At 45.6% G+C, this 26554-nt stretch overlaps 9 protein-coding genes across 9 annotated transcripts; 4 read left to right on the top strand and 5 right to left on the bottom strand.

Annotated features, from left to right (window-relative positions):
- Positions 1-2729: 2729 nt before the first annotated feature.
- On the top strand, positions 2730-3347 carry SERLADRAFT_378746 (uncharacterized protein; the record flags this gene model as incomplete). The annotated part of the gene is made up of 3 exons (XM_007313798.1): positions 2730-2942; positions 2991-3132; positions 3190-3347. 3 exons carry the CDS (start codon positions 2892-2894, stop codon positions 3204-3206), a joined length of 210 nt encoding a protein of 69 aa, XP_007313860.1.
- Positions 3348-3810: 463 nt separating this feature from the next.
- Positions 3811-5938, bottom strand: SERLADRAFT_365613 (uncharacterized protein; the record flags this gene model as incomplete). Its single annotated transcript, XM_007313797.1, has 11 exons — positions 3811-3898; positions 3967-4215; positions 4276-4300; positions 4347-4403; positions 4456-4645; positions 4750-4881; positions 4932-5017; positions 5107-5258; positions 5317-5505; positions 5570-5699; positions 5764-5938. 11 exons carry the CDS (start codon positions 5936-5938, stop codon positions 3811-3813), a joined length of 1473 nt encoding a protein of 490 aa, XP_007313859.1.
- A 304-nt stretch (positions 5939-6242) lies between these two features.
- Positions 6243-8425, top strand: SERLADRAFT_405547 (uncharacterized protein; the record flags this gene model as incomplete). The annotated part of the gene is made up of 4 exons (XM_007313796.1): positions 6243-6245; positions 6405-6905; positions 6958-7080; positions 7145-8425. The coding sequence occupies 4 exons, from the start codon at positions 6243-6245 to the stop codon at positions 8423-8425; spliced, it is 1908 nt and encodes a 635-aa protein (XP_007313858.1).
- SERLADRAFT_445397 (uncharacterized protein) lies at positions 8418-10439 on the bottom strand (the record flags this gene model as incomplete). The annotated part of the gene is made up of 5 exons (XM_007313795.1): positions 8418-8444; positions 8504-9045; positions 9097-10001; positions 10059-10149; positions 10200-10439. 4 exons carry the CDS (start codon positions 10425-10427, stop codon positions 9001-9003), a joined length of 1269 nt encoding a protein of 422 aa, XP_007313857.1.
- Positions 10440-10551: 112 nt separating this feature from the next.
- SERLADRAFT_457598 (uncharacterized protein) lies at positions 10552-12122 on the bottom strand (the record flags this gene model as incomplete). The annotated part of the gene is made up of 6 exons (XM_007313794.1): positions 10552-10720; positions 10773-11180; positions 11231-11316; positions 11370-11732; positions 11788-11938; positions 12024-12122. The coding sequence occupies 5 exons, from the start codon at positions 11921-11923 to the stop codon at positions 10670-10672; spliced, it is 1044 nt and encodes a 347-aa protein (XP_007313856.1).
- Positions 12123-12253: 131 nt separating this feature from the next.
- Positions 12254-14999, top strand: SERLADRAFT_457597 (uncharacterized protein; the record flags this gene model as incomplete). The annotated part of the gene is made up of 17 exons (XM_007313793.1): positions 12254-12281; positions 12346-12407; positions 12466-12645; positions 12720-12838; positions 12898-12999; positions 13054-13147; positions 13201-13352; positions 13414-13567; positions 13621-13652; positions 13702-13795; positions 13859-14003; positions 14059-14159; positions 14224-14347; positions 14405-14418; positions 14471-14520; positions 14594-14686; positions 14773-14999. The coding sequence occupies 15 exons, from the start codon at positions 12471-12473 to the stop codon at positions 14797-14799; spliced, it is 1476 nt and encodes a 491-aa protein (XP_007313855.1).
- Positions 15000-15468: 469 nt separating this feature from the next.
- SERLADRAFT_433578 (uncharacterized protein) lies at positions 15469-18372 on the bottom strand (the record flags this gene model as incomplete). The annotated part of the gene is made up of 10 exons (XM_007313792.1): positions 15469-15597; positions 15654-15690; positions 15755-16749; positions 16800-17089; positions 17154-17227; positions 17276-17292; positions 17349-17399; positions 17453-17602; positions 17654-18087; positions 18141-18372. 10 exons carry the CDS (start codon positions 18370-18372, stop codon positions 15469-15471), a joined length of 2409 nt encoding a protein of 802 aa, XP_007313854.1.
- Positions 18373-22667: 4295 nt separating this feature from the next.
- On the top strand, positions 22668-25452 carry SERLADRAFT_457589 (putative oxalate decarboxylase/oxidase; the record flags this gene model as incomplete). Its single annotated transcript, XM_007313791.1, has 16 exons — positions 22668-23352; positions 23410-23483; positions 23545-23577; positions 23638-23671; positions 23728-23755; positions 23813-23830; positions 23882-23938; positions 23990-24033; positions 24088-24284; positions 24349-24544; positions 24606-24615; positions 24676-24710; positions 24762-24825; positions 24883-24916; positions 24971-25030; positions 25088-25452. 16 exons carry the CDS (start codon positions 23075-23077, stop codon positions 25234-25236), a joined length of 1311 nt encoding a protein of 436 aa, XP_007313853.1.
- Positions 25453-25889: 437 nt separating this feature from the next.
- On the bottom strand, positions 25890-26371 carry SERLADRAFT_445392 (uncharacterized protein; the record flags this gene model as incomplete). The annotated part of the gene is made up of 2 exons (XM_007313790.1): positions 25890-26184; positions 26255-26371. 2 exons carry the CDS (start codon positions 26311-26313, stop codon positions 25986-25988), a joined length of 258 nt encoding a protein of 85 aa, XP_007313852.1.
- Positions 26372-26554: the final 183 nt, after the last annotated feature.

Genomic DNA, 26554 nt, shown 5'->3' with positions numbered 1-26554 from the left:
CTTACCTTGCCTGAACTTCCAACGTAACAGAAGTACACTTAAAAATAAGTAGTCCGTATGTTAGCTTGTTCTGTTCAATTAAAATTTTTTAGGCTCTCGTGCTTTCGTCTTCCGAAAAGCTATTAGCAAATAGTGGGAACATATTTTCCCCTTCTGATTCCTCGGTGACTCATAGCACACCACTTTTTCGTCAGTTTACTATTCGCAGCTTTGGAGAATGTCATGGGGCCAACCTCGAGTAGATAGCAAAAACCAGAGTCAATGAAACCGCCTTGCGAGCTCAGCGTGTTCCATTTGCCAAGATAGTCTTATATATATAGTTCGATAGTAGCTCACTACATCTAGTAATGGGGCACCAATCCTCGTGTTAGCCACACATTCAATTGTCCGAAGTAGAGATTGATAGAACACACTTTCAGGGGCAGAAGCATGGTCATACTGTGGGACATAACATTGACCGTGTGTGGCTTACTATTTCATATCAGAGTGCTAGGTGCACAAAGCTCCCTGCTTTAAAGATAGTAGTTAGATCATATCGTTGACTAGTAGATCATGCTGCAAAGGGTAAGGGTTTTTTTTTTTTCAGCATCGCGATTGTTCTGCACAGTCCCTCACAAGGCCTCGCGGATTCTCTCCATGATCATCCAGGCTTCATCTCCTAATTGGGTACGGGCGGATAATAACGGGTAATTAGGGGCAGCACACGGCGAACAAAAGAGCCGCGGCGCGTCGCATATCTGAGAATGCGGATCCTAACCAGAAAACGGAGATGTGCTACGAAACACTGAGTTATGCATATTCTAGGAGTGTGGTGTGGAGTTGGGAGGCAGAAATAGACAGGGACAGGAACAACTGGAGGAATGGCTGAACTTGGTGGTGAGCGCAAAGAGTCGTTGAAATTGTGATATTTTAGAACAAGAACGAGGTACACGCCCTGGACAAATATGAAAAAGCCAGAGCAAGCCTCGGCAGGCTCGCATGAGGTCAGAGGTACTTTGGAGGATTGGCACATTGCTAATGAACTCCAGGACTTTGGTGGTCAACCTCCCAGGTAAGGGAATTCAAAGATAGGCAAATGATGGCCCCAGCTGCTGAGCTTGTTCGCGACGATTTCAGGGTTACTTGACACTGATGCCAACCTGGAAGGAATTGGTAGGGACATCATGCTCGTCCCCTCATGTACTCATTGGGTCGTACATATTTTTCGAATCTCCAGAACAGGGTCAAAGAGAGGTGTACAGCTCCCATTCGCTTCAACTTGGGAACAAAAATGCTGTCAAAAGAGGATGAGTGAGAAGATGACGCAAGATCAAATAGAGAACGTGCGTAAGAAAGAAGAAAGCTATCGCTCCAATCCCAGAGAAGCTATCTTGCAGATAAAAAGACTTGGAGGATACGGCCGATCAAGCTCTGTTTACCCATCACAAATTTTACAACCGGGAGTACGTTGAATAATAAATAACTGGGGAGGTTGCCGATTTGACGCCTGGTTTTACCTAACACATTGACTGCAGAAAGGAATCAGAGTGAAGTCACAATGGGTTGTTAAAGCCATCAGATTACTGCAGATAAGATAGGTACCTACCATCGATATGGGACAGATAACCGATACTAATGTCGCCGTCATGACGGTTGACCGGTGACGTTGATCGCCTTGACAGGCAATCAAAAGCCTTTTAGGAGAGCTGAAGAAAAGGGGCTTGGCCAGGTTCGATTACAGCAACTCTTGAAGCTTGAATGGGGATAGCCGTGTTAGGCGAGCACTGCTGCATGCTTCGATCGTACTGCGACTTCGCAAAGAATGGGGATAAGGACTACCACAAATGGCTGCCAAAGTGTCGCCGAATAACCACGCTCAGGTTGAAGGCGGTGGATTCCTTACATCATTAGAAGAGCTTGACGAAGTGGGAGAACACGTTTCACCTGAATACATCTTGCACGTCAGCGCAACCCTGCCTAGTCAACCGTTGCGCATACAGGGTGTCAGAAAATGATCCTGGGAGGCATGTGCTGGTTTACTTGTTGCCTAGCCTGAAAAGTGACACAGTAAACCAGCCGCATCACAGGAGATGAATGGAGAAAGTAGAATGCGCCGTCGCCAGTGTCGTGATTACAGTTCTTCGGCTCTTGCTGTACCTGTGTACGAATAAGGATGTCTCGCCACCGCCGGCGGACTACATGCATATTATCTTGGAAGAGGTAGAGTTCAACGCATTTATCCGTGAGGGATAGACATTTAATTAACCATCAAATTTTTGCAGTATCCAGCTTAAAGTCCACATGAGTCATCGCACCAACTTTCTACTTGTCTGCTGGCCAAAAATACGAGCGACACCAGGCGAAAATATGTGCCAAGGTTCTGCGTTGAACTTCAGGGTTTTCTGAGAAGGCTCCCACGATGTCGAGTCCGGAAGATGGGCAGTATCGCCTATTTACAAGATATCGATCGACTATCATCAATACATTGAATTAGGTCAGCAAGGGAGACTAAGTATCGCCCTGCGCGTGAGCCCCAGTCGGAAACGACAAAATATATACCGAATCACATCGAATTTCGTCGGATATTCAATGTAATTCGATATATATCTTAAAACTACCGTAATCCTAGATTATTTTCGAATGTAAAAGGTTCATATCTAACCACAGCGGTAGTACAGAAATCATTTGATTTAGTTAGATGGCTCTTTATAATCTGCTTCACAAATATACAGAATATTTGAATCACAGCGAATCAAACTGAATTCAAAACTATACTAATTACATTGAATTAAAACAAATGGTAGCGAATATGAATGATATGTAGCAATGAAAGCAAATGAGAGGGGGGACATAACATATACATATAAGCCATCTGGCTCCCTGCAAACAATTACCCTCATCAATACACCAAAATGGCCCTTTTGGCACTGCTATTTCGCTTTGAAAGCCTTAGCTGGAGGTTTCTAGGTAGATAGTTAGACACAATGCCTCAGAAACAACTGTGTACGCACATTGCAGCCTCAGAGGTGACCTTCTGTTTGAAGTATCAGTTGGAAAGAGGCCATAAACAAAAGCCTACCTCATTAAATGCGCTTCGAAAGGAAGGGCTATTGATTTGGCCTCGAGTCTTTGACTTTCCCGCGGCCACTTGTACTAGCACAAACAATATATTAGCGGTAAAGAAAGGACATCTGAAAGATACTTACTTACCTTGGTCTTCACTTTAAGTTAATCGTGTTGCTTCTCACAGTTTTGCACTATCCATCAAAATCCCTTGTTAAGTGAGTGCAGACCTGTCCGATACATGGGAAATACCAAAGTTAGTAAAGATTGTGGTCGAGATGGTGGTACAGAACAGAGGAAGGAAATCGAACATGGTGCAAAATGTGACCAAATATATGGGCACGTGATTGTGCAAGCAGTGAATGCATGATTGCACTGCACAGTGGTGCATGTGTGCATGAATGTGCGACACTATATTGCATTGCTTTGTGTACAATTGCACGAGATCACACGCAATTGCAGCATTCTGTTGTTTCAAGCCACGTCTCAAAAACCGTGAGAATACTTTATGATTAGATTAGATTCGATGTAAATGGTCTGATTCGACAGGATCCTATCTAATTCGGCATATATTTTGTCATTTCCGACTGGGCGTGAGCACTGAGCGAACAACAAAGGACTGTAGCTCCTGCAGAGCCCATCATTCAAGCTCTGGATATGTCTAAAAGTTAATTAATTCTCATTCCTTCTCCAAGTTGTTACATAGAGAAAACTCAGCGCACTGCATACAATCGTAGAACAATGACAAGTTATACCATGGTTCAAATTTCACTTATGAGAATTAATCATTTGCATCAGCTTCTCGGAGCTCATTCCTGACCGTGGTTCAATCCGGCACGGGTATGGGAGCGGGTGGCTGATATCAGAATTCAGAAAGAGTGATGGAACCAACCTAAGAGAACTCACGTAGTTATTCCAACTGACCATTGCGGACTAACTTCAATATCATTGCCCTGTTCATCTTTTGCTTTTGTGATGCTGAATGCAGCCAATATGGATACAATAGCGGCCCATACTGTTGCGTCAGCAATATGACGGCCTATGCAAACTCGTCTTCCAAATCCAAAAACGAAGCTAACGTTATCGTTGTTTAGCTTTCCATCTGGCATAAAGAACCGCTCGGGTTTGAATTCATCTGAGTCTGGATATTTATCTTCATTGTGCGACATCGCCCTGCGAGTTTGTATGTGAGATACGACGGATAACACTAAATTACAATGTGTAAACACAAACCATATATTGGCCATCACTATTGCTCCTACTCGATATTAGTGTGTTAACGGGAGGAGATAGCGAACTCAAACCTTTCGGGATAAAATAACCTCCGAAATGATCGTCATTCATAGTAGCGTGAGAGACTCCTACATATACGCTGTTGGCTGAGAAACAAGCATTCAGATGGACTTTGCTTACCAAGGGGGACTCCAGGGTGCCATCTGAACGTCTCACGAAGAATAGCTTCTATGTAAGGCAACGATGGCCTATCGTTGAAGTCTGGAAGTCTGTTTTGACCTACCACCGAGTCTATCTCCAGCCATGCCTTTCGTTGCACATCAGGATAAAGGAACATCGCAAGCATGAAGATTTTGAGCGCCGAAGCAGTCTAAATTTATTGATGAAGGCAAGATATGAGGATACTTCAAATGCGACTGACCATTTCAGATGCAGCTATGGAAAGTGTACCTGTAAGTAAATGTAAATGTAAACATATGATCGAAAGTGCTTACCCAGGAAAGCGCTGGCGGAAGTATGTTTGATTGCAAGCTCGTAAGAATCATCATCTGCTTTCATTCGGCTAAGCAGATCAGAGACCATCGATGGTTTTGCTGTACCTGCTGCCTATCATAATCTCAGACACAGCTCTTCCACAGAAAATGAAGAGGACACACAATATTTTGCTTTACATACTGGAAGGGAGCTTCAATAACATTAACCGTCAGCTCCTGACATTCGAGGGCTTTACGCTTGAAATCCGCTCCGGGGAACCAAGGAGGAATGTGTCACACTACATGCCAACTTGACAATGAGACAAGATGAATACATATATATCAGCGAAATGCTCACAAAATGGAAATACACTAAGGACCGCAGCTCCCTCGGGTGTTGAGGCTTTGGCGAGCATATTTGCCGTGCGCTCCACAGCCATTACTAAAGGGTCATGGCGGGATGCTGGGTCATATCCATATGCCACTGCCATTATTACAGCTGTAGATAGCCTATGATTCAAACATCAGTTATTTTACACAAAAAGTTCTGTTGCTTCGATTTATTTACATTTGCAAGTGGTCAGAATATTCTCCGGGGGTTTCAAGCAAGTTGGCTAGAAGCTGGTGTACTTTACGCAACTGTGTAGGTCGATAGATCATAGCCGCGTCAGCTCGAAAGGCCTGCTGGAACAACCGCCTATGCAATCGCCATCTGTTGCCATAGTTGAGCAATGCTGAATTGAAACTCCCTCCAAACCTGCATAAATCACAAAAATGACATTCAGATAATGTTTCTCGAGGTGTACAATAAAGCTACGCACAAGGCAATTATAATGAACTGTGGTCTATCAGAGTAGTTATTTGCACGACGCTCAAGGAGATCCTTAGCCACTTTTTCGGAATTGAAAACGATGATTTCTTGGTTGAGTAAACGGGAGTACACGAGATCACCTGGTAAGCATTAGAATAGATAGCTCCCAATAAAGATGTGACGGTTGAAACCGTTTCAGCATACCGTGAACCTTTGCCCAGTCCGCATAAGTGATCCAGGGCTTGTTGGGATTTAAACCAAGCACGTTGCCCAACACAGGCAAAGACCTGGGACCCGACGGCAATAAAACCCTTGCCCTGAGGAAAATTAAGACAAGAGCTAGGACGGGCATATCGAACAGTAGAGGACCAACAGACATGGCGGAAGGGTATACGAAAAGACGGATTGTCCTTTGTAGGTATTCAGCCCAAACGATTCTCGTCGATTGGTTCTCGTTCCACAACACCTTGTTGGCACATTAGTAAAGTAAAAATCCTCATTTTGAATAGAATCATCTAGATTGACAGTTTGGAAGCTAGTGTACAAATCTGAGAATAACATAAAAGAGAGAAGACGACATACCTTTGGTTTGAATAGAATCCGAGTCCCAGTTGGGCACTGGTAAGTGAAAAGCAAAAGCATAAGTTGCACGTGACTAGCGCGTCTGGTTTACTTCACGTGCCATGGTATGTCGTGTTACGTACACGACAGAACTCCTTCTGTGACCACGACAGCCACCAATGCTGGTCTATTGCTGCAAATTTCTTTTGGCCTGTCTTGTATAACCTTTCTTGATGGCAGGAGCCTTTAGTGGCCATCTTGTTAACTCTTATACTCTCATGCAGTCTACTATGGGTCCTTTCGGACAATCTATGGGTCCTCCACCGCCCAGCATAATCACCTCTGGATCAATGTCTTTCGATTCACAAATGCATGGATCGTATATGTCCCATGCATCCTCTTCAACCGACCGGTCTATGATGATAGATTTGACAGATAACTCGGATACAGCTGTCAAAATAGCTACTCTTCAGGCCAAGTTAAATAAAAAGCTGGGACCAGAGTTCATCTCTCAACGACCAGGGCCCGGTGGAGGGCCGAAACTCACGTATGCAGAGGGATGGAAAATCATCAACCTTGCCAATGATGTATTTGGTTTCAATGGATGGAGCTCTAGCGTGGTTAGCCTATCCACCGATTTCGTCGATTACAACGAAGAATCAAGACGATATAATGTTGGTGTTTCAGCAATTGTACGGGTTACCTTAAGAGATGGTGTATTTCATGAAGATGTTGGATATGGCCTGCTTGAAAATTCCAAGAGTAAAGGTGCTGCTCTCGATAAAGTAAGCTGACTCGTCATAGCGCATACATAAGCATAACTTTTTTGTTTTCTAGTGCAAGAAAGAAGCCGTCACAGATGGTCTCAAGCGTTCTCTACGTAACTTTGGGAATCTTCTCGGTAACTGCCTATACGACAAATCATATACACAGGAAATCGTCAAAATCAAAGTGCCGCCGGTGCGTAGTGGACAATAGTGCCATATGTATATTCTAAATTGACCGCTGTTTATCTGTCTGTTAGGCAAAGTTTGACAAAGGCGAATTATACAGACGTCCAGAATTTGACGACCAAAAACCACCTATACAAAAACCAGCTTCAAACGTATCATCAACCTCTACTGCTCCTCTAATCAATGCATCAATATCTCGCCCAAATGAAAAATCCACCATGGAATCGTGCAAAGTAGCCGTGAAAACAGAACAAGAACGCGATGTAAAGCTTTCTTCAGTTCCTCGACACTTGCTTCCAGAATCGCTCCCCAAAGGACCGGTGGCTGCCTCCACGCCTAACGCGAAAGGGAAATCTCCAGCTCATACGACTACAGGCAGTACAGCTCTCAATACCCCCCTATCGAATGATACCCAACACATCAGAAAAATAGGCCTCAATACGCCCCTTGAAACGCCAGCTCAAAAGCCGGCCAATCAAGTACAGGCCCATCATCGTCAACGGCCACAACCTAATGCTCCTGAGACCCCGTTACAACAACAACAGCAAAAAGTGACCTTTGTAGAATCACCGCCACCAAATGAATTGACGGAAGAGGGGACCCCGGTCGATGAGAGCACCATATTATTAGGCATTCAAGCTGAAGACTCTTTCCATTTTTATTCTGATGACGACGCATTCCTGGCTGCGGTAGACCTGGGAGAAGGAGACCTGGGACGACCTATCGTTTTCGAAGAGGGGGTGGGTGAAGTCAGCCTGGATGATGTACCTTCAAACCACAGAGAGGGCGAAACCCCGATCGACTCTGTTGGTGGTTCGCGCGGGGCACCTGCAGCTCAATCTAACAAGGCCCATTATCGTGCGAATACTTCCTCGAGCAACAGCTCAAATTCTAGTGGGCAAAATATGCCTCACAAGCGTCAGACTTCTGGAGCCAGTACATATGAACGAGTCGCGCGTGCACTACAATCATATCAACCATCCGGTGATTCTACATCCTCCACAGTTGCAAATCAGGCCAACCGATCAGACACACCACGGCGGGTCGATTCCTCCTCCAGTTCTGTGGTTAAACCATCAAGTAATGGGAACCGTCCAATGAGTGGTCAAAATACCGTTGGAGTCACCTCGCCCAATGTATCCCATATTGTTGTTCCTTTGGAGAACAATATGAAACGGTCTGCCACCTCACCGAGTGGGCCTGTACAATCTTCTATAATGGTATGGTATTCTACGCGCTTCCTGGTCCTATACTCAATCAGTGTATCCAGAACAATCCCACTGCTCAACCGAGGCCCAGCCATCCCCAGCCTGCACAACATGGGAAGACCTCGTCAAGTAGTTCGGGATTGAAAAGAAATGCCGAAGCAATGCAGTAAGGTCCCCTATATGCGTCGTCTTTCTCTGTTGTGCTCAGCTTTGTCTTGGTAGGGCATCAGGAGGAAGTCGACGACCTCTCCCAGGTATGGGTTTGGCACAACAACCTAATGGAGGGTCATCTCTCAGACGGGAGCCGTTAGCGGCACTTGACATGAGCGTGTCTGGAGACGTCAAACGAGCAAAACGTTGAATATTCAGGGTATGGCTTACTGGTCCATTATCATCGAGCTTTTTCGCCTTCAGGTTTGACTGTTGTTTCGTTGGCTTTTGTGCATAATTTTTGATTCAAGGTGTATCCTTATTCAACCACGTTTTCTAACTGCATTTATTGTACGCAAATGCTTGTTGGCATTATTTTTGGTCGAGCACAAGCTCGGAAATTACAATGGTACTATGTAATATGACCAGAACTCGATACGATACAGTATTGAAATGCCGGAAGTCTACAATTAAATAGGCGTAGTTGTACAACTCCAAAGTACAACATAACGCGAAAAAGCTCTGAAGTGATAGGGGATATCGCAGATACCACTTCACAATATAAGGTATTATTCTAAACGACTAAGGTCCTCTTTGGCACCAAGTAAAACGTCCTATACCAAGTTATTAGTAAAACGCGTGGTGATAAATATGAATAATCTGACCGTCACAAGAGCCTGTCGTGCTTCGTCTTTAATTTCTTTCCACCTTCCTTCATAAGTCCTTAGGAGTTGTTCATATTCCTCCCTTTGACCGGTTGAGCTTGTTCGGATGATGGCTCGCAAGACACAGATACCAGCGACCCATTCTGCCTCATCCTGCTCCCATACTGCATCTCGAACCATCATGTCCGAGAAAGATTGTCCCACCGAATAGCCGACCTCTGAGTTTCCTCGAACGGCAAAGATACCGAGCTCCAAAGCTGCGGCATGGATCTGGGCCCATTGTATATATTCTTTCCGACGCTGACGGTCAGCTGCAATGCGCTCCATCTCATCGGTCATGGAAGAAACACCTGGAGAAGATCCACTAGGGACCCAGACAGATGATTTGCGGATTGCCATCTGAAGAGCACGTGGACCCGATAGAGGACCGGATACACCTGCATGTATAAGGGATGTAGGAAAGTATGAGCAAGCGTCGAGGAAACGGCGAAGCAGGCTGTAGATAGTTTCATTGGTTGAAATGCCACGGGATGCAGACTGAGATGAAGATGATGAAGATACAGCATCAAAGAGAACTTGTACAACGGGTGTGAGCGGGATTGTAGATGGGTAAGATAAAATGTAGTTCTGTATTAAGGATGATAGAGTAGCTGTGTCGACGGCAGGTGTTAGCAGCGCCTCTCGAAGAGTCGCCTTGGTAACATTTAATGAGATACTGGGAGCAGGCGTGCTCATAGATCCAGATGGTTGATATCCGTTGTACTGGATCTGAATAGCTGTCTGCTGTGCCGCCTGAGACGACGGGGCGATGTTCCGTCCATTGGTTTGAGCAGCATACGGAACGGTAGTTGGTGAAGCTAGGTTTGGGTTCCAACTGATGGTATTTTGAGCGGCTAATGCAGCAGCTGAAGGACAGAGAATCAGTTGCAGCGTCCGCAAGACCGATAAGGAATGATCCAAACCTTTCTCTGCTGCTTTCTTTGCTGACCTAGGTCTTCCCTCTAGCTTCCTTCTCGCTCTGCCAACTGTATTTTTATACCAATTATAGATTTGCTTGACACTCGATAAGTCCCAGGAGCAAATATGCCGAGATAAAACCTCACCTCTCGAAACCGGGGTTCAGGCTCCTCTACACCTTCAAATTCGTCTGGAAGACCGAAGTGTGCGATGAATTCATTTGCTCGTTCGAGTGCAAATTTCTTAGCATCTCCTCGAATGGAGCCATGGGAGCGTTTTTCGAATTCTGAGAGGTGGTTACGGAGAAAGAGGAGCTGTTCGTCTGTATAGGCTTTCGGTAACCTGGGTTTGCTCATGCTAGGATCGCTCGACATCGTGAGGGCATCAGTGCATCTCAGCCACAGATCACTGGCACTATGCCAGCATGTCGGGCTTTGCCGACGGATTCGGTCTCATTTCCCAGCTCTCCCCACAGATCGGATTCATGCCGCACCGCAGTTAAAATCCTCAAGGCCTACTGCCCCTGCATAAACGAATGACATTGCATGAAGCGCATCTCCAAGATCTCTATGTAGACATTAAGGGTATATATACTAGAAGATTATACGTCGAACACTTAGTTTTCTGCGGGCTTGCGGCAGACAGCGAGATACATCGGTGTGAACAGCTGTGAAAATGGTTAACATCAGATACCCATGTCAATGAATCCGTACGCATACCTTAGTCTGGCCTCCACGAACCAGTGCATCTGCAGCAGTTTTCAATGATTCGCCAACTTCCCACGTACCCTTGGGTAGAAAACCACAGAATTCAAGCATTCTGATAGCATTGTGGGATACCAGTTTGCCGCTCCAGCTCATTCTCCAAACCGTGAAATAGTCCCAAGCAGTCTGGGCCTTCCAGACATCACCCTCGAGGGGATAATACCATGGAACCTCATCATGACGCTCAGCGAGATCTTCCTCGTGTTCGATCACAAAGCCAACGGTCTTCATGGCTTCCCTGGCCTTGGCAAGAGGTCGCATCTCTGGAATGCCGTTCCCGAATTCGATCTCGTGACCAAGTGCCTTGTGAGATGGAATGGACGGGTCCCATGCATCCGTCATGCACCACTCGTAGACACCAAACTACAGTAACAATGAGCACATGCCAGAGTACATAAGAATGGAAGACATACCACTCCTCCTGGCTTCAGAACTTTCATGATTTCACCGTATACACCCTCCCACGTTGGGGCATGAACCGTGGCTTCGATAGCGTAAACTGAAATTTTCTTCAGGCGAGACCGTATAGCATAATGAGACTCTAGTACATACCAGCATCAAATGAGTTCGGGCCAAATTGTTCAGAGAGCTTCATGAAGTCGCCTTTGACAAAAGTGATATTGTCCTCAAGCCCTGCACGCTTGGTATATTTCCTTGCGCGCTGGATTTGGAAATCATTGTTGTTGAGGCCAACTATGTTGACATCGGCGAAACGGGCAATCTCGCGCGCAGGGCCACCAACACCACATCCAACATCCAAAACCCTCATACCAGGTCGGAGAGACATTTGCGAGGCAAGATAATGCTCATGACGAGCCAAAGAGGCTGCGAAGGCTTCCCCTTTGTAGAAACGTGAGAAATGGAACGACTGTGCCCAGCCATATTCATATAGTTCGGTGGCACCATCGTAGTAACCTGATGTATCGTTAGTTTTTGAGGTAGCAATTTGAGCGCCAAGTCTGTATCATACCATTTATGACGTCCGTGTAGTTCTCAACGCGGTTTTGGTTGTCAGTTTCGCCTTCTTTGTTGACGTCTTTTTGCCAAAACTTCGTGTAATTCTCGACACGATTTTCTTGTCGGCCATCCTGGTATTCAGTAGACATTTTGAGGGTATAGAACTACAAGGCGAAGTCAATATAGATGTCTTCGCAAAATGAAACAAAGTGTATGCAATATACAATGGTAGTAGGAAGAAGTACTCACAGAAAGAAGGAGCTGGAGTGAGGGGAGTGAGTGAAGAAAAGCAAAAAGTACTGTGAAGATACAGAGTATTTGAAGGCCTGCAAAAATCAGGTCATCTTCACGTTCCACTTTTTTTAAAGGCACGTGCTGTCACTCTGTACAGCGTGAGAATTTACCGGTATGCCAGTGAGACCCCGATCGCACCGTCGGGAAAGTCATGTCACCCGTGACTCGTACGGTCCTCATTCTCTGTAGCGAATAGTAGTACTGCACATAATTGTGAGTGTACCGTGCTTGACTTGTACTGAGCATACGGAAAAGCTAATGATTTTATTTCTTTTAGGTATAGCTGGAAAAAGAGCTGCACTCAAATAGTCATATAGTATTTCACTACGTTGTCCTCAGGTTTGTGAACACTGTCATCTGCGTTTTTTGTGATAACGACTGAAGGTCGAAGATTTAGATAGTATGCCATCTTTGATTGTAGAAGACTACTCAAATGATGATGCGGAAAACTTGGAATCTAGGATAGATCAAGCCGACGTTCCTATTCCGCTCGATCAGTTTACAGAAGAGAAGCGGCTTTTGCGGAAGCTCGACAGGCGGATCCTACCTATAACGTGTCTTCTCTATTTGTTCGCATGTAAGTCTTAATATCCTACTTCAACCAGGGATATTGCTCCGATGAGCTTGATCTGAGCCCTATTTATCATGCAGACTTGGATCGATCCAACTTGGGCAATGCGCGTCTGCAAGGACTACCGGAAGACGTCCTCGGTGGCGATCCTACAGGAGAACTCTTCGCTACGGTGTATTCAGCATTCTTCATTACTTATGTAATGAGTCCTTTCGCTGTCAGGTCGAACTAGATCTAATTTAATGAGCTGATTTTTAGATTATATGCCAAGTTCCTGGTGGTATATTGTCGAAATATAATAACCCGCGCATATGGATAGGCAGTGCTGCTATTGCTTGGGGTCTATGCTCTACATTAATGGTTAGAGCAGTGTTTTTTCTCATCCGTCGATATTTTTTTCAAGCATATAGGCAGGCGACAGCCCAGAATTTTGCCGGACTGGTAGTGGCGCGTTTGGGACTAGGAGTTTTTGAAGCTGGCTTTGGACCTGCTATCGTTGTATATTATTGTAGGCGTAAAGATCCTTTTCACCTGTATAGCGACTGATAAAATTATATTTAGCTTTTTACTATACAAAAGCAGAATATGGCACGCGGTTGGCTTATTGGCTTGGCTTTGCTGCTGTTGCAGGTGCCTTTGGTGGTCTAATAGCTTTTGGTATCCAGCATTCACAGCCCATCATCGCTCAGTGGAGGCTTCTGTTCATCATCGAGGTTAGTCTCAGCAGTTCACTGATATGGTCAGTCGTCTTACCTTTCGCTAACCAATCTCTAGGGTGCACCAACTATCTTACTTGGGATCTTATGTCTATTCATCCTTCCAGATCGGCCGGACTCGACTAGTTTTCTCACTGAGTCGGAACGTAAGCTAGCTCTGGACAGAATGTCGAGGGGTACTAGTGGCGACACCGGGCACACTATCAATCGAAGTAAGCGATCAATCTCTGACTCCGATACCCTGGATATATTCACCTGTCATTAGGACACATCATTGCCGCCTTTCTTGACTGGAGGGTAAGTATCAAGCTCATCCTATTGCCCGTCTTAGCTTATCTTTTCCCAGGTATATGTGGCAGGAGTTATCTATTTTGGACTTAACTGTGCTTTAGCGTCAATTTCAGCATTTCTACCAACTATAATTAAAACATTAGGTCATTGTAAGTCAAATTCTGCATTATGTGCGTTGGGCGCATCTTTTCTCAATTGTTTCCTCACGACAGCAAATGCCGTGGCACAGCTTCTGACTGTGCCTCCGTATGCATCCGCAGGAATTGCTATGGTACTTCTGTCCTACTCATCTGACAGAATGCAGAGTAGAGGTATCTTCACCGCAGCTTCCTGTTTGATTGGAGTCATCGGATATATGTGCGTTAACCGGTTTATTTTCAACGATCCTGAAACATATCAACCGCTCTGCCAGTTTACTTTTAGCTATTCCGAACAATCAACATATTCGGTATTTCGCCACCTTTTGTATCACAAGTGGAACTTATACAAGCATTGGCCTTGTTAACGCCTGGTGTGCGTCACGTCGCTTTTTTGTGTTTTTGTTTTTGCCGCTTCATTAATATTGCGGTAATGAAAGTTGTACATAACCTTGGTTCGGAGACCAAGAGGGCGACCGGCGTCCCGATCTACGGAGCAATTGGTCAGATTGGAAGCATTCTTGGATCTCACATCTATCCCTTGAGCGAAGGGCCAACCTATACGTGCGTGCTTCATCGAAAACCAATTACCGACGTTCTGATATAATATTGTATAACCAGCAAAGGATTTTCTAGTATGTGGCACCCAAAACCCAAATTTGCACTGATAGCATGGAGCTTTTTCAGTTACATGTGGACTAGAGCTCTTGGCTGCTCTTTGCGCCATTCTCTTAAGCGTCAGTAATTTCATCGCTATTTTTTGAAATTTACAAATTGGAAATTTGCTCCCGGGGTTGATCTCCTGTTCAGGTATCATTTCGATGGGACAACCAACGTAGGGATAAACTCTACGGCAAACCTGACCCTGATGCCAAAGTAGATACCTCGGAATTAGCAGACAAGGCGCGTGGCTTTCTCTGTTATCTATTGTCTCCTAGATCGTCGTTGCTGTGAATGACTAACACGGCGTAACACATCCCTTTATCTAGGCTCCATCTTTTCGTTATGTACCTTAGCTCGAGCGGTTTGGTCCGTTCGAAGTCTTCCTGACATACCCGAGATTTAGGGGCAAGTTCGATACGACTCCCAAAAAATATCAAACCATATCCTGATTCTGCTTAACGTACGTTATGTCATAAAATTAAGGTGCTCTTGATACGTGTCCTCCGATCGTTCGCCTGTATCATCACAACCATGAAGACATAAACTTCGCTTTCAACTAAGATTAGAAGTTGTCCGACGGGACTGGACCTTGACGAAGACGATACTTATGTGCATTGATTGCTTCCTTAACATTCTTTAGGCCGTCCCGAGAAGAAAACACCATATTTTTGTGTGCAGGTGAATAAGATTGGTAAAGAAAAAGGAGTAATATGGTTGTCTCAGTAACTGGAAAGCGATCAAGACACAAAATCGATCAGAAATGGGTCGTAAAAGTCGTTAACAAATAAGATTGGGACATCGAGTTGTAAAATGTTACCGGAATATAATGGTGAAGGCCAGCAGAAAAATCAAATGAAAAGAGGGTAAAGTCAAGATAGATGAAGAATTAGCAAATGTGAAACTTCCGAGAATGTATTCCTCTATTCCTCCTAGTATGTGTGCCGTCAAGGACTCCAACTAAAATGAGAAGGACGTAAAAGCTCAAAGTACCGAACGCAAGAGAATAGAAAATGGGAAGGCAATTACTTGCTACCAGTCTGAGCAGTCTGGAGCAGAAGAGCCTTCTCCTTGAGAACAGATGGATAACTATTCATGAGGTGCGCCAAGGCACGGAGATCGTCTTGATCCAGAAGAGCGATGGTAAGCTTGGGCTATATGCATATGTATTATTTTCAAATGAAGATAAAAGGAATAAAAGATAACGCACAGCTCCCTTGATACCAAATGACTTGATCGTCCGCCATCTATTACATCATGGGGAATATGAATGAGATATATTCAAACCATAACGAAAAGCATTTCACGTACAGTTTATCACCCAACTGCTGCTTCTGGACCTGAATTGGCTTGTCGAGTAAACTGTCTACAAACTCGTCGGTGGTTTTTACAACCAATGGATCAGCTTTGGGCAAAGGCAGCCCAGTCGCAGATGAAGAGTTGGCTAGCTTGACAATTTCAGCAGCAGGCAAACGCGCAAGCGATGCAATAGTATGCGAAGGTGCACCAGGCGTGGCTGGAACAGGTGAAGAAGCAGCGGAAGGGCCACGAGAAGACAGAGCAGGTGTCTGAGGTGAATCCTGAACAGATGAAATGACTTTCTTAGCCTGAGGCGTTACGGGTGCTTGAGGCGCGGGTGCGGGAGCTGATTGCACTGATTGGGTTTCGATCTTCTGAGGCTCATCAACTTCATCACTTTCCAAGACCATCTTGGCATCAGCGATTTTTGCTCTAAGCACTTCAACGTTGAAAAGACACATAGCACGCTCCCGTTTAGGTAGACTCATCAGAAGCTCAGTGAGTTCGCCCTGGCGAGACGACTCGAGTTTGCTCACAGCTGCCGCCATGCGATCTTTTTCAGAGGTTGGTGGAACCGACCCGGAAGGCGACGAAGTACGAGGAGGTGTAGACAACGACGCAGAAATAGATATAGGAGTAGAAGGATGTTCCGGAGCAGAGGCAGTTGCGTTAAGGGCATTAGGATCGAGAAGGCGAGAATCCTGTGAATTTGAAGGCGAAGGTGATTTTGCAGGAGGTGATGGTGACTTTGACGTCTTTAGAGACTTTCTCGCATTTTGAATCTGATCAGTAAATTTGGCGGGGTCTTGGAAACCTGACACGACCTCGCTGAGAGACAGACTAACAAGAGATTCAACGACAGTGTCGATATCTCCAGCAGGGACCGAGTCTGTTGCCTTGATCCGTCGACTTAACTCGCCCGTCAGTACTTCCTTTCGAACGACCGGTGACAATGCCGCAAGATCGTCATAACGCATCGGCAAATTAAGAGTTCCAGTGAGAGCAGCCTACAACAAATACGTGAGCCTCCATGCCATGCAGAAAGAGATGAGCTGACATTGTAATAGCTCCCAGATCCTCTTCTTCCCCTCCCGGGTCCGTCGAGATGACTGATAACAGGGGAACCCAATGCTGAAGAAACATGACGTGGGCTGGACCAACCAACATAACTTTCCCCACCTTCGCTTGCAGTAGGGCTTGTTGCTCCACTGGCGCTTCTGGGGTGACCATTGTGACCAAAGCGCTGCGCCAGCTTTTCCTGCCGCAATTGTTTCGGTTCATGAAGCCGGACAACTAACTGCTTAGAACCGAAGACCATGCCATTCATCGCATGCATAGCAGCCGAAGCTGTTAATCAAGACGCTGTCATCAACCGCAGTTTGACACAAACAACGCATAGCATGATGAGTACCTTGATCAGGCGTCTGGAAAGAAACAAAACCGAAACCACGACTGTCCCCATTCTCGTTCCGCATGACGCGAGCACTATTGGTGGGTCACTATATGCGATTGTCAAAGCCACAGTATCCGTACCTTACAATCTGCCCGAACTAAGAAAGGAGGCTCATCAGAAACAACGACCAGATTGATAACTCGACAATCTTACCTGACGGAAGTGCGCAAATAAACCATTGGAATCTATTTCTGGATCCAGATTCTATACAGAACACCTTATTGAGTCGTTCCTAGCCATATGACCATGGAACATACTTTGCAGAAAAGATTGCACGGATCAATGAGGCCACTGTGACTGTTTGAGCCAGGGCCACTCATCGGAGCGAGTTGAACCTGCTGGCCAGGACCGTGGACAAATACAGGCGAACTCCTCATAGGGAAAGGACTCGCACGAGGCGGGGAGTACTGATACCCCGGGTTAGAAATACCTCGTAGATCACATCAGAAAGCACATACCTGCGTTGGGTAAGGGAAAACGGACCCCGAAGGAACGAAGGTCGGAGCATTGGCGCTAAACTCGGATACGTTGCCACTCGCTCGCCTGGCTTGGTATACTTGCACAGCTATATTTTGGCCTTCCACTTCAGCGCAATGCATAGCTTCTTCTGCCATTCGTGCATCCTCTTCACGCCAGAACTCGACGACACCAGTATCGCTACCGAATCCAGTTTGCGTGCGTACAGACGCAAGTGCACCGTAGGTCCTAAAAATGTCGTATAACTGGAAATCGGAGTAGCCGACGGGTAAATGCTTCACTAGCCGAGGAGACGCAGAAGGAGGAGGTAAGGGGGTCGGTGGATTTGTTGGAGTATAAGGAGATAAGACCAAGAGTACGGGTGGCTGAAGACCAAGAATTGGACGCGATTGCAGAGTGGCAAGTGCTTTTTCAGCTGAAAGAAGAAAGAGACGGTATTAGTGGGATATACAATGAGTCCTAACACACAGAATCGACCTTTCTCAAGGTATTTAAACTCGATGGTGCCCGACAGCGGGCGGTTGCTGCCATCACGCGTGATATTAAGTCTGAAAGGCGCACAAGCTTGGAACGCCAGAGCAAGATTTTCATCCATAACAAAAGGGGGGAGATTAGAAATGTACAGAAGAGGTTCATGAAGGTAAGGATGAGGCTGGAGTTCTCTCTCTTGTGGAGGGGGTGGGGCGTATCCAGAAGCCATCGTGATTATCAGAAATCGATGGCAAGAACTTTGAAGACTAAAGTAAGACTTGAGCTTAATGCTGAGATGGATGTTCAAGTAAAGAAACGTACAAGAGAAAAAGAAAAACAGAACGACCTTTTCGTGCGGTGAACGCCTCGAGCGAAACAGCAGGCCACAGTGAAAAAATCGGAGCCGTGGTAAACAGACTCCCATTATGTCAGCAGCCAGCCCTTTCCTTACCCTTTTGGGCATCTCTCCGCCATCGTCCACAACAGCCATCATGGTACTAATACGACGAGACCAGTAAATTCACAACATAATTTTACAGCGAAATTCAATGCTCACAGTAGTATTACTTTCTCATTCCGTTCTTCGTGATCTCTCTTCGTGCTGACATTCACAGCTTGCACATTCGCTTCGTGGACAGACATCGACAGAGTTGTCGTGATAGTATCATGCAAGGCCTCAGGCTTCATAGCCAGGGCAGTGATACCTTGTATGTTGCTTTATTGTATGCTTGCTACCGCCCCGTGGCATCCCTTCAGACGTACGTTGTTGATGACTTGACCCTCGGATAATGACACTGACTTCATTCCAGTAATTCAGTTTGTTTCTTAAAATTCTCTTCGGATAAAATTGTTAGCTCACTTGTTGACCGCCGTGTCAAATGAACTGTTATTCGCGTTTCCTGTCGTGGTTTTCGAGCATCCCTTGTTGGGAATCAGCCTACTGTGAGCCCGTCAGTTGTCATCGGAGTTTTTTGCAGTACCTGCTGACACTATTCTCCACTGCCACGAATAATCATGTATTGTATTATCAGATTCTACTTCCCACTGATCGAGGGTATCTCAAGGTTGTAAAATTCATGGGATGGATGAAGCGCCCTTACACTGCCTACTTACCCCTGATGAACTGCCTTTGCGCGCCAGTATAAACGTTCAAGCCGATCTGATCACTTCGCTGATGCGTTGCTGTTACTGCCACGGTCTTATCTCTGCTAATGACTATGAGACCTGTCTCGTCAGGTCTTTTTGGGAAATTTTCATGTATGTAGTTTCGAGATCGTTCTCACCTTTGCTTGTTGGACTGCCAGCGGTTGGTTCCCAGAAGGTTCATCTTGCGATGGACTGACCATATGAGCACGTCGCCGCAGGTAGAAATAGTAATTCGATGCTCCACACCTTGTGATGCTGACGGTCAACTGTAAATCGCCCTGGAAGGATCTTCCCGTTGTCCCCGACTTGCGATCCAAGTTATCGGGTCAATGGATCATTACTCTGAAGACCGCCAAAGAGAGCGTCCAATTTCGTTGAAGTCCAGCAGGAATCAACGGCATGTCCCCTTATCTCCATCGCCGTTTCATCATTTACATAGTTTATGATCTCACCTACAGTCCTACCGTTTTTGGTGGTCCTGGTGTACATGGACTTCTCATTCACGCGATGATTATTTTTAGGATCTGTCCGTTATAGCGTATCTGTCTAGGCTATTTCCTATCTTGGTAGCTTTCCGCGTTCAGTATTTTCCCCTGGCTGTTTGCCCGTGGTTGCATTGAGCAGTCCGCATCTCGACCTCGTCGCGACTACCAGACGGCTAAAGGAGCCGGTCATCGCAAGAATCTTTCAATCTCGCCTACCATTCTTTGACAGATACGGTCACCGATAAATCTCCTTCGAACACCAGAATATCCAGGGGCCATTCGACGGACAATAGATTGTAGTCCGAAAACCAGCTCCTGCGTATTACTCGTCGCCATCAGTGACCGCTTTGTATCGGACTCGTCGCGAATACAATAACGTACATGCTAAGCTAACAGTTTCTGTATAGGTGAACACTGTTACTCAGTGCTATGCTAGAGGCTACTGATTCGATTTCATCCCTTTCGATGTTTACTTGCAAGATCTTGTGCATTCCCGGCGACATCGGTACCACGTTGAAGCATCGGCCCCTGGAATGCTGATAAATCCAGATCTGTGTAGAGATCGTGAGTCTGTAGTAGAAGTCTTTGCATTTCCTCCACTGATATTCCTTCCCGGGTCTTTCGTATCCGCAACCGCAACTCGAAAACCTAAGTTCGCATCATGCTATTAAAAGATCTTTACGTCACGCGATACGGTACGTACCCCGGCGGTTTCTCGTGGTGAGCTTCCACAGATAAAAATAAAGCGAAAATTATTACAAGGAAGTGGATACCCTTTAATGGGGAAGTACCAGTGAGTTCAAGTCTTTGCCACTTAGCTCCCATCTCGTTACGGATATGTTCGGTTAATGCAAGTTCCTAGATTATCGGGATTCTTTGAGACAAAAATACTCCTCAGCAACTGTTATGGTTTACTTTTGCTTTTCCAATGAACCTTCATCCTTCAACCGAAATCCCTAGCGCTCCTGAAAATGGCATAACTTTCCCTGCATTCCAGCGCAATGTGATCTTCGTGGACTAGCCGCTTGAACGCCTTTGTAGCCAATGATGATACGTCTAAAAATGTCATCGATATGGTGCTATCTTTGAAACACTCCTCCTCCCGAAAATCAAGAGGTTATGTGCCATAATTATGCATTGTGCAGGACTTCTCTTGCTATGTTTAGTGTGTACACGCGTACTGTATAACACCTCGAAGGGGAAGCAAAAAAAAGTTGCGTCTTGTATCACCATTGTTTAATTAGTATTTTAAGTTAACGCCTTTTTGAGAGAGAAAGGCCACTCCACATACGCACAAATTATTATGGCTGCTGGAGAAGATTCGAGGGTGCTAGGTAAATATACACATACCTTTCTAATATTATTCCACCGCTAAGTAAGACTCGGCGAGCGTGTTGATGAGGTTGTTACCCGTATCGCAAAATCGGAAGAGCTACTACATCTTCTCAGGAAGTGACAGCTATAATTCAACGGCGTCCCATCTCCTCGCAGTCCCTCACGATGTAAGAAAAGAGGTGCGGACACCCAGAAGTCACCGACGGTTATTTTGACACAATTCGGAGATGATAAGTGCTCCCTATCTGAGATGATACCAACGTGTGCCGCCCGCGGTACGCTACATGATGAATGCAACTAAGGACTTTCGCAGAGCGATGTGAAATGACGTGGATACGCACGGAATCGTGGAAGCTTTCGAAAAGAGTTCCGAGGACAAAGCAATATTGAGGCGGTAAGGTCGTCTTTCAACGTTCCCGATAGGAGGCGCGTCAACAAATAGCCTTCACTTCAGCAATAATAAACCAGTACATGCGGTACGGAGAACTATGCCCCTGAAAAATACACATTGGTATTCAGGCTTGACCATATGTGTCAGACTCGGCGCCAAATACCATGGCTGATCGGACCAACAGTTTCCATTCAATCGGTCAAATGCTGGTAAACTTTGGGCTTGCATATTTTCCGAGTTACGAAGAGGACCATGTGCTCACTGCATCCAGCGCCACTAGATGCCTATGTTGTGTTCACATTCAGCGCCACTGTAGCATTGTCACTGATGGTAGTGTGTTCATCGGTATGTATTGTTGCTTTTGCATATTACGTCCATTCCTGAACGGACTGCAGTGACAGCATGGCTCTGAAGCATCATGATGGATTGTTATGTATGGTTTGGGAAGCAGGTGGCTTGATCCGTAGAGAACAAAAGTGCTAGGCCTTTAATGAGGTAGAATATGCATTCGGGCTTGATAGGGAAGTGTGTGCTTGCTAGTAGGTTCAAATACAATGATATCTGGGAGGAGCGCCTGTAGATGTGGGGTATTTGCAACGATTGGTTTGGAGGTGAATAACCTCATCCCCAAATATATCGAATAACTAGACCAGATCAAGTCATCGATCATTGAGCCACATCAGTTGGGTGAGCCCGGATCTAACACATGATGCTTGCCACATCATGATAGTTCCAAGTTTATGCCGCGGCTGGAATGACAACGTCAACATGTGTTGTGAGGATGTAGTAGCGTACAGGTACAGCAAGAGGTCGACATTTTGTGACAGGGCCAAGTGAAACCAAGCAATTCTATTGAATATTAAAATTCCGGGTTCAGGGGTGCAGACGGGGATCTCCTGGCGATATAGAGGCTTGAAAGCATTGCAGTCCCGTTCATGTATAAGTGAGAGCGACCAACTGATAGGATGTAGATTTGCTCACGAGCCAATGGTTTGGAATCGCCTCGCGTTTGGACACGGGTACTACTGACACGGTTCACTCAAGAAAAGAACAGCTAAAAAAAGATAATTAAAATTAGGTAGAAGCGAGCGGAAAGAGCAGCCCTGGAGTGTTATTCTCCGCGAAGATAATCAGCAAATACGAACCACGATCGAAGTGGTAATGCCTGAGATTCAGATCACTTACACCATCCCCAGTTGGTCTTTCTGCTGTGACGTTGAATCACGATGCGGCATCGGCACTTATCCCGTGGCACTCAACTAGCATCGGACTCCATCTCCTTGAGAAAGGCATGATGCATGCATATGCGGGTGGGATTTCCTCGTTTCGTAACCAATGAATACACACTCACCATATCACACATTTCCAATGCCTTGGGCCAAACCTTGGCCAAAGACGTCTCGTAAGCGGCCTTCGCATTCTATGGCAGCGCTCCCCTCGCAAGTTGCTCCGTTTCAGGTTCGTGAACGTAACGGATCCAAAAAAATAATCCGAGACATATAAAAGCCTGCTACTCTACTTCATTATGTCTCCAGTACACTCTCAGCAACCAGTCTACTCATCTTTTGTTAAATATGCGTTCTTGGTGTATTATTTCGTCGACTTTGGCCTTCGTTTCTGCCGTTATCGCTGCTCCAGCTTCCACAGGAGTGGCCTCGGCTCCAGCGAGCACCCCAACAGTCCCTTATGCTAGCGATGATCCTAATTATCCTCTGTGGAACGAAACGACTGAAACCACCCCAGAGCCCATTCGTGGCTCACTTGGAGCAACCATAATTGCTCAGCAGAATGTAGAACTCGACAGACAGAACACAGACTCCTTGGCACCTCCCACTACCGATAACGGCGAGGTGTATGTCCTGTCGATCCTATCTCGTGTTGCTGTATATCGCTAACCTTTTGTGGATAGCCCGAACTTCAAGTGGCCTATGTCCTTGAGTCACAATCGCCTTGCAACTGGTGGGTGGGCACGACAACAGAATGGTGAGTAGCCTATTCCCTCGCTTATTGAAATTCTCGTTAATATTGATGATTCACCTTGCAGTAAATGACATGCCTATTGCGACTGAGCTGGCTGGTGCGTGCAATGCACAATTTTCATCAGCTAATGATCTGACCGCTTATCCGATGTGACCAGGTGTGGACATGCGGTTGGAGGCAGGTGCAATTCGGTCAGTTCATTTCCAACTAGAGTAGTCGGCTCTTATATTAAACTATCATGTTGCAGTGAACTTCACTGGCACAGCGCTGGAGAGGTAAACATTCAGCTTTTGCTGTATCATTATCCCTTACTGACGTCATTCCAATACTAGTGGGCTTATGTACTGAAAGTGCGTTTACTATGAGCTAATGTGTGTGATCTATAAACTAATCATTTACAGGGCGACCTTCGTGTCAGTACTGTGACTCCGGAAGGTCAAGTTTACCTAGGAGATGTGGTATGCATAAATTCTCTTAGCTTTTGCTTCTCGACATCTTATTTGTCACAGTCCGCAGGAGATCTCTGGTTCTTCCCAGCGGGTAACCCCCACAGGTGCGAGTAGTATGTGGTATGTCACCGTCTAAGCACTGATAGAAATGTCAACAGCATTCAAGCAAAGAACACCACTGCTGAAGGAGCAGAGTTTTTGTTGATATTTGACAGCGGAACTTTCAGCGAGGACAATACCTTCCTTCTTACGGACTGGATGGCGCACATCCCCAAGGAAGTGATAGCCAAGAACTTCCAGGTACCTATGGAAGCCTTCGACCACATCCCTTCCAGAGAGCTCTATATCTTCCCTGGTGCGTCCATGATCTAAATGTGGTTGATTATTATTACTGGGTGTCTGATTTTGTTCGTTCTTAGGAACTCCCCCCCCTGCGAACATTGAGCAAGATATGGTGGTGCCCAATGACACGCCTCTCGCCTATACATTCCCGTTCTCGCAGGTCAATGCAACCCAAGCACCAGGTGGTACCTACAAAGTGGCGGACACAAGGACTTTCCCTGCTGCGACCACCATTTGTGCTGCTGAGGTCACTGTCGAGGTCGGCGGAATGAGGTGAGCTAGAACTGTTCAACCCCAACGACAATGTTACTGATAACCTTTTCTGCATTTTTAGGGAGCTTCATGTAAGTAATCTTGATTGCTTTGGAATATAGTTATGCCGTTTCTTACCTGGAATCATGTAGTGGCACCCTACTCAGCCTGAGTGGACTTACTTCATGTACGTTTTACTCCTTTATACTCGAGATTTAAATCTTACAAAATGTTACAGCACTGGAGAAGCCCGTATCACAGCTTTTGCTTCGCTGTCTAATGCACAGACGACTGACTTTCAAGTGAGTTTGTCTCCAGAAGTGTCCTATCATCACTGATTGAGGTTGCTCAACAATTAGGCGGGCGATGTTGCTTATATTCCTGCTACATATGGTACTTTCACTCGTCTTGCTATCATAGTATTCTGTTGACATCATTGTTATCAAGGACATTACATCGAAAACACCGGAAACACAACTCTTAAATTCCTAGAAATCTTTAAATCTGGTATGTGCAACTCGTTTTGTATTTGATTGCGACTGATTCACCGTCATGACACCTTAGCTATTTTCCAAGATATTTCTTTAAATCAATGGCTTGCGCTTACGCCTCCTGAACTTGTCAAGGCTCATCTTGACTTGGACGACGAAACGATCTCGAAACTCTCGAAAGTGAAGCAAGAAGTCGTCGGCCCTAGCAAAAGTATGCAGTAGAGGCAGCCACGACCATGTTTTTTTTTATTATTTCTCCACGCTTACGATTACGACTATCATCTCATCTAATGACTTTCAGTACTTTGTAACAGTTTATGGACGTCTAGAGATGTCTCTTGTGCATTCCTGGGGAAACGGGTTGTGGACTATAATGAATACAATCAATGTACAGCCGTGGAGTAGATCTCAATGAAATTATTATGCTTGCTATTATTTTTTTTTTCAACGCACACAATGGATGTATTTTGAGTTTACACAATTACAGTCGGAGTGTCGTAATGAATTTATATACGACCCTGTGCTCAATTGAGTGTGTATCGAGATTTGGAGACGCCCGTTTTTTCGTCATTTCACACGCTCGAACCTGGGCCCCGAGTCAAGCTGAAGGCGGCGAACAGGCGCAGATAAACAGTGCTCGTAACATGCCTTCGTGCGACTTAATTACCGCAGTAATGGCGCCCAAATCGGATGCCGCACGATACTAGTACGGTTCACATTGGCAGGGACAAGCCTTGTCGAGCGACGGCGACTCATTTTAATTTTATGAATTTGCGAGAGAGGTAGATTCTAACCCACACTCGTGTAACACGCGCTGGACACGATGAAGGTTGTATTAACAATACGATTTTAACCCTTTCTAGTCTGCGGCATGCGGGAAGTTGCCTTGTGTTTGGTGCAAGGATAATATGTAAAATCATACGAGGCAAGGAGCATTGCAGATAAGATCCGGAAGGTAACAGCCGTTTTCACTAATGATCCGAGCCCAAGTTAGCTCCAAACGCGCTCGAATGGATCACAGAGGCAGCCGCTGATACGACGGGTATAGTCCCAGCGCAGCAGGATCTCATGAGACTGTTGATGCCATGGTTGACCTCGTAGCAGAGCACGGATAAACGTTGCGAGAAGGATAGATATTTTGAGATCGAGGAGCTGTCAGGATTGATATCTCTGCCGTCGGTCAATTCAAGGGTAAAGTAAATAAACGGGAAGGCGGCAACAAGTTTGCTTGGGGGCTGACCTGACTTTTGGAAAAGTAAGAATTCGAGTTCCTACTGGACGAAGTAATCTAAATATCATAGTCAGCTTCGACTTTATCAGATAATAAATTTTTTGATCGATAAAATCTCATCTCAGCGTTCAGCACCAATAACATTGGAAGAAACTCTGATGAGACATTGTGCCATAATTGTGAAGAAGTATGACCGTGAACCAAAGTCATTAGATAACGCTGTAGTCTGCTATCGTGCACGATGACTCGCATGCCTGAGATCATGTCAACACAATGGTTGCCTTTTTGGGACTGCGATGGGGCTGAAAC

Source organism: Serpula lacrymans, assembly GCF_000218685.1.
Source record: "Serpula lacrymans var. lacrymans S7.9 unplaced genomic scaffold SERLAscaffold_2, whole genome shotgun sequence".
Lineage (NCBI taxonomy): Eukaryota > Fungi > Basidiomycota > Agaricomycetes > Boletales > Serpulaceae > Serpula > Serpula lacrymans.
Note: the sequence above shows the minus strand (reverse complement) of the source record. Positions and strands in the feature narration are given on the sequence as shown.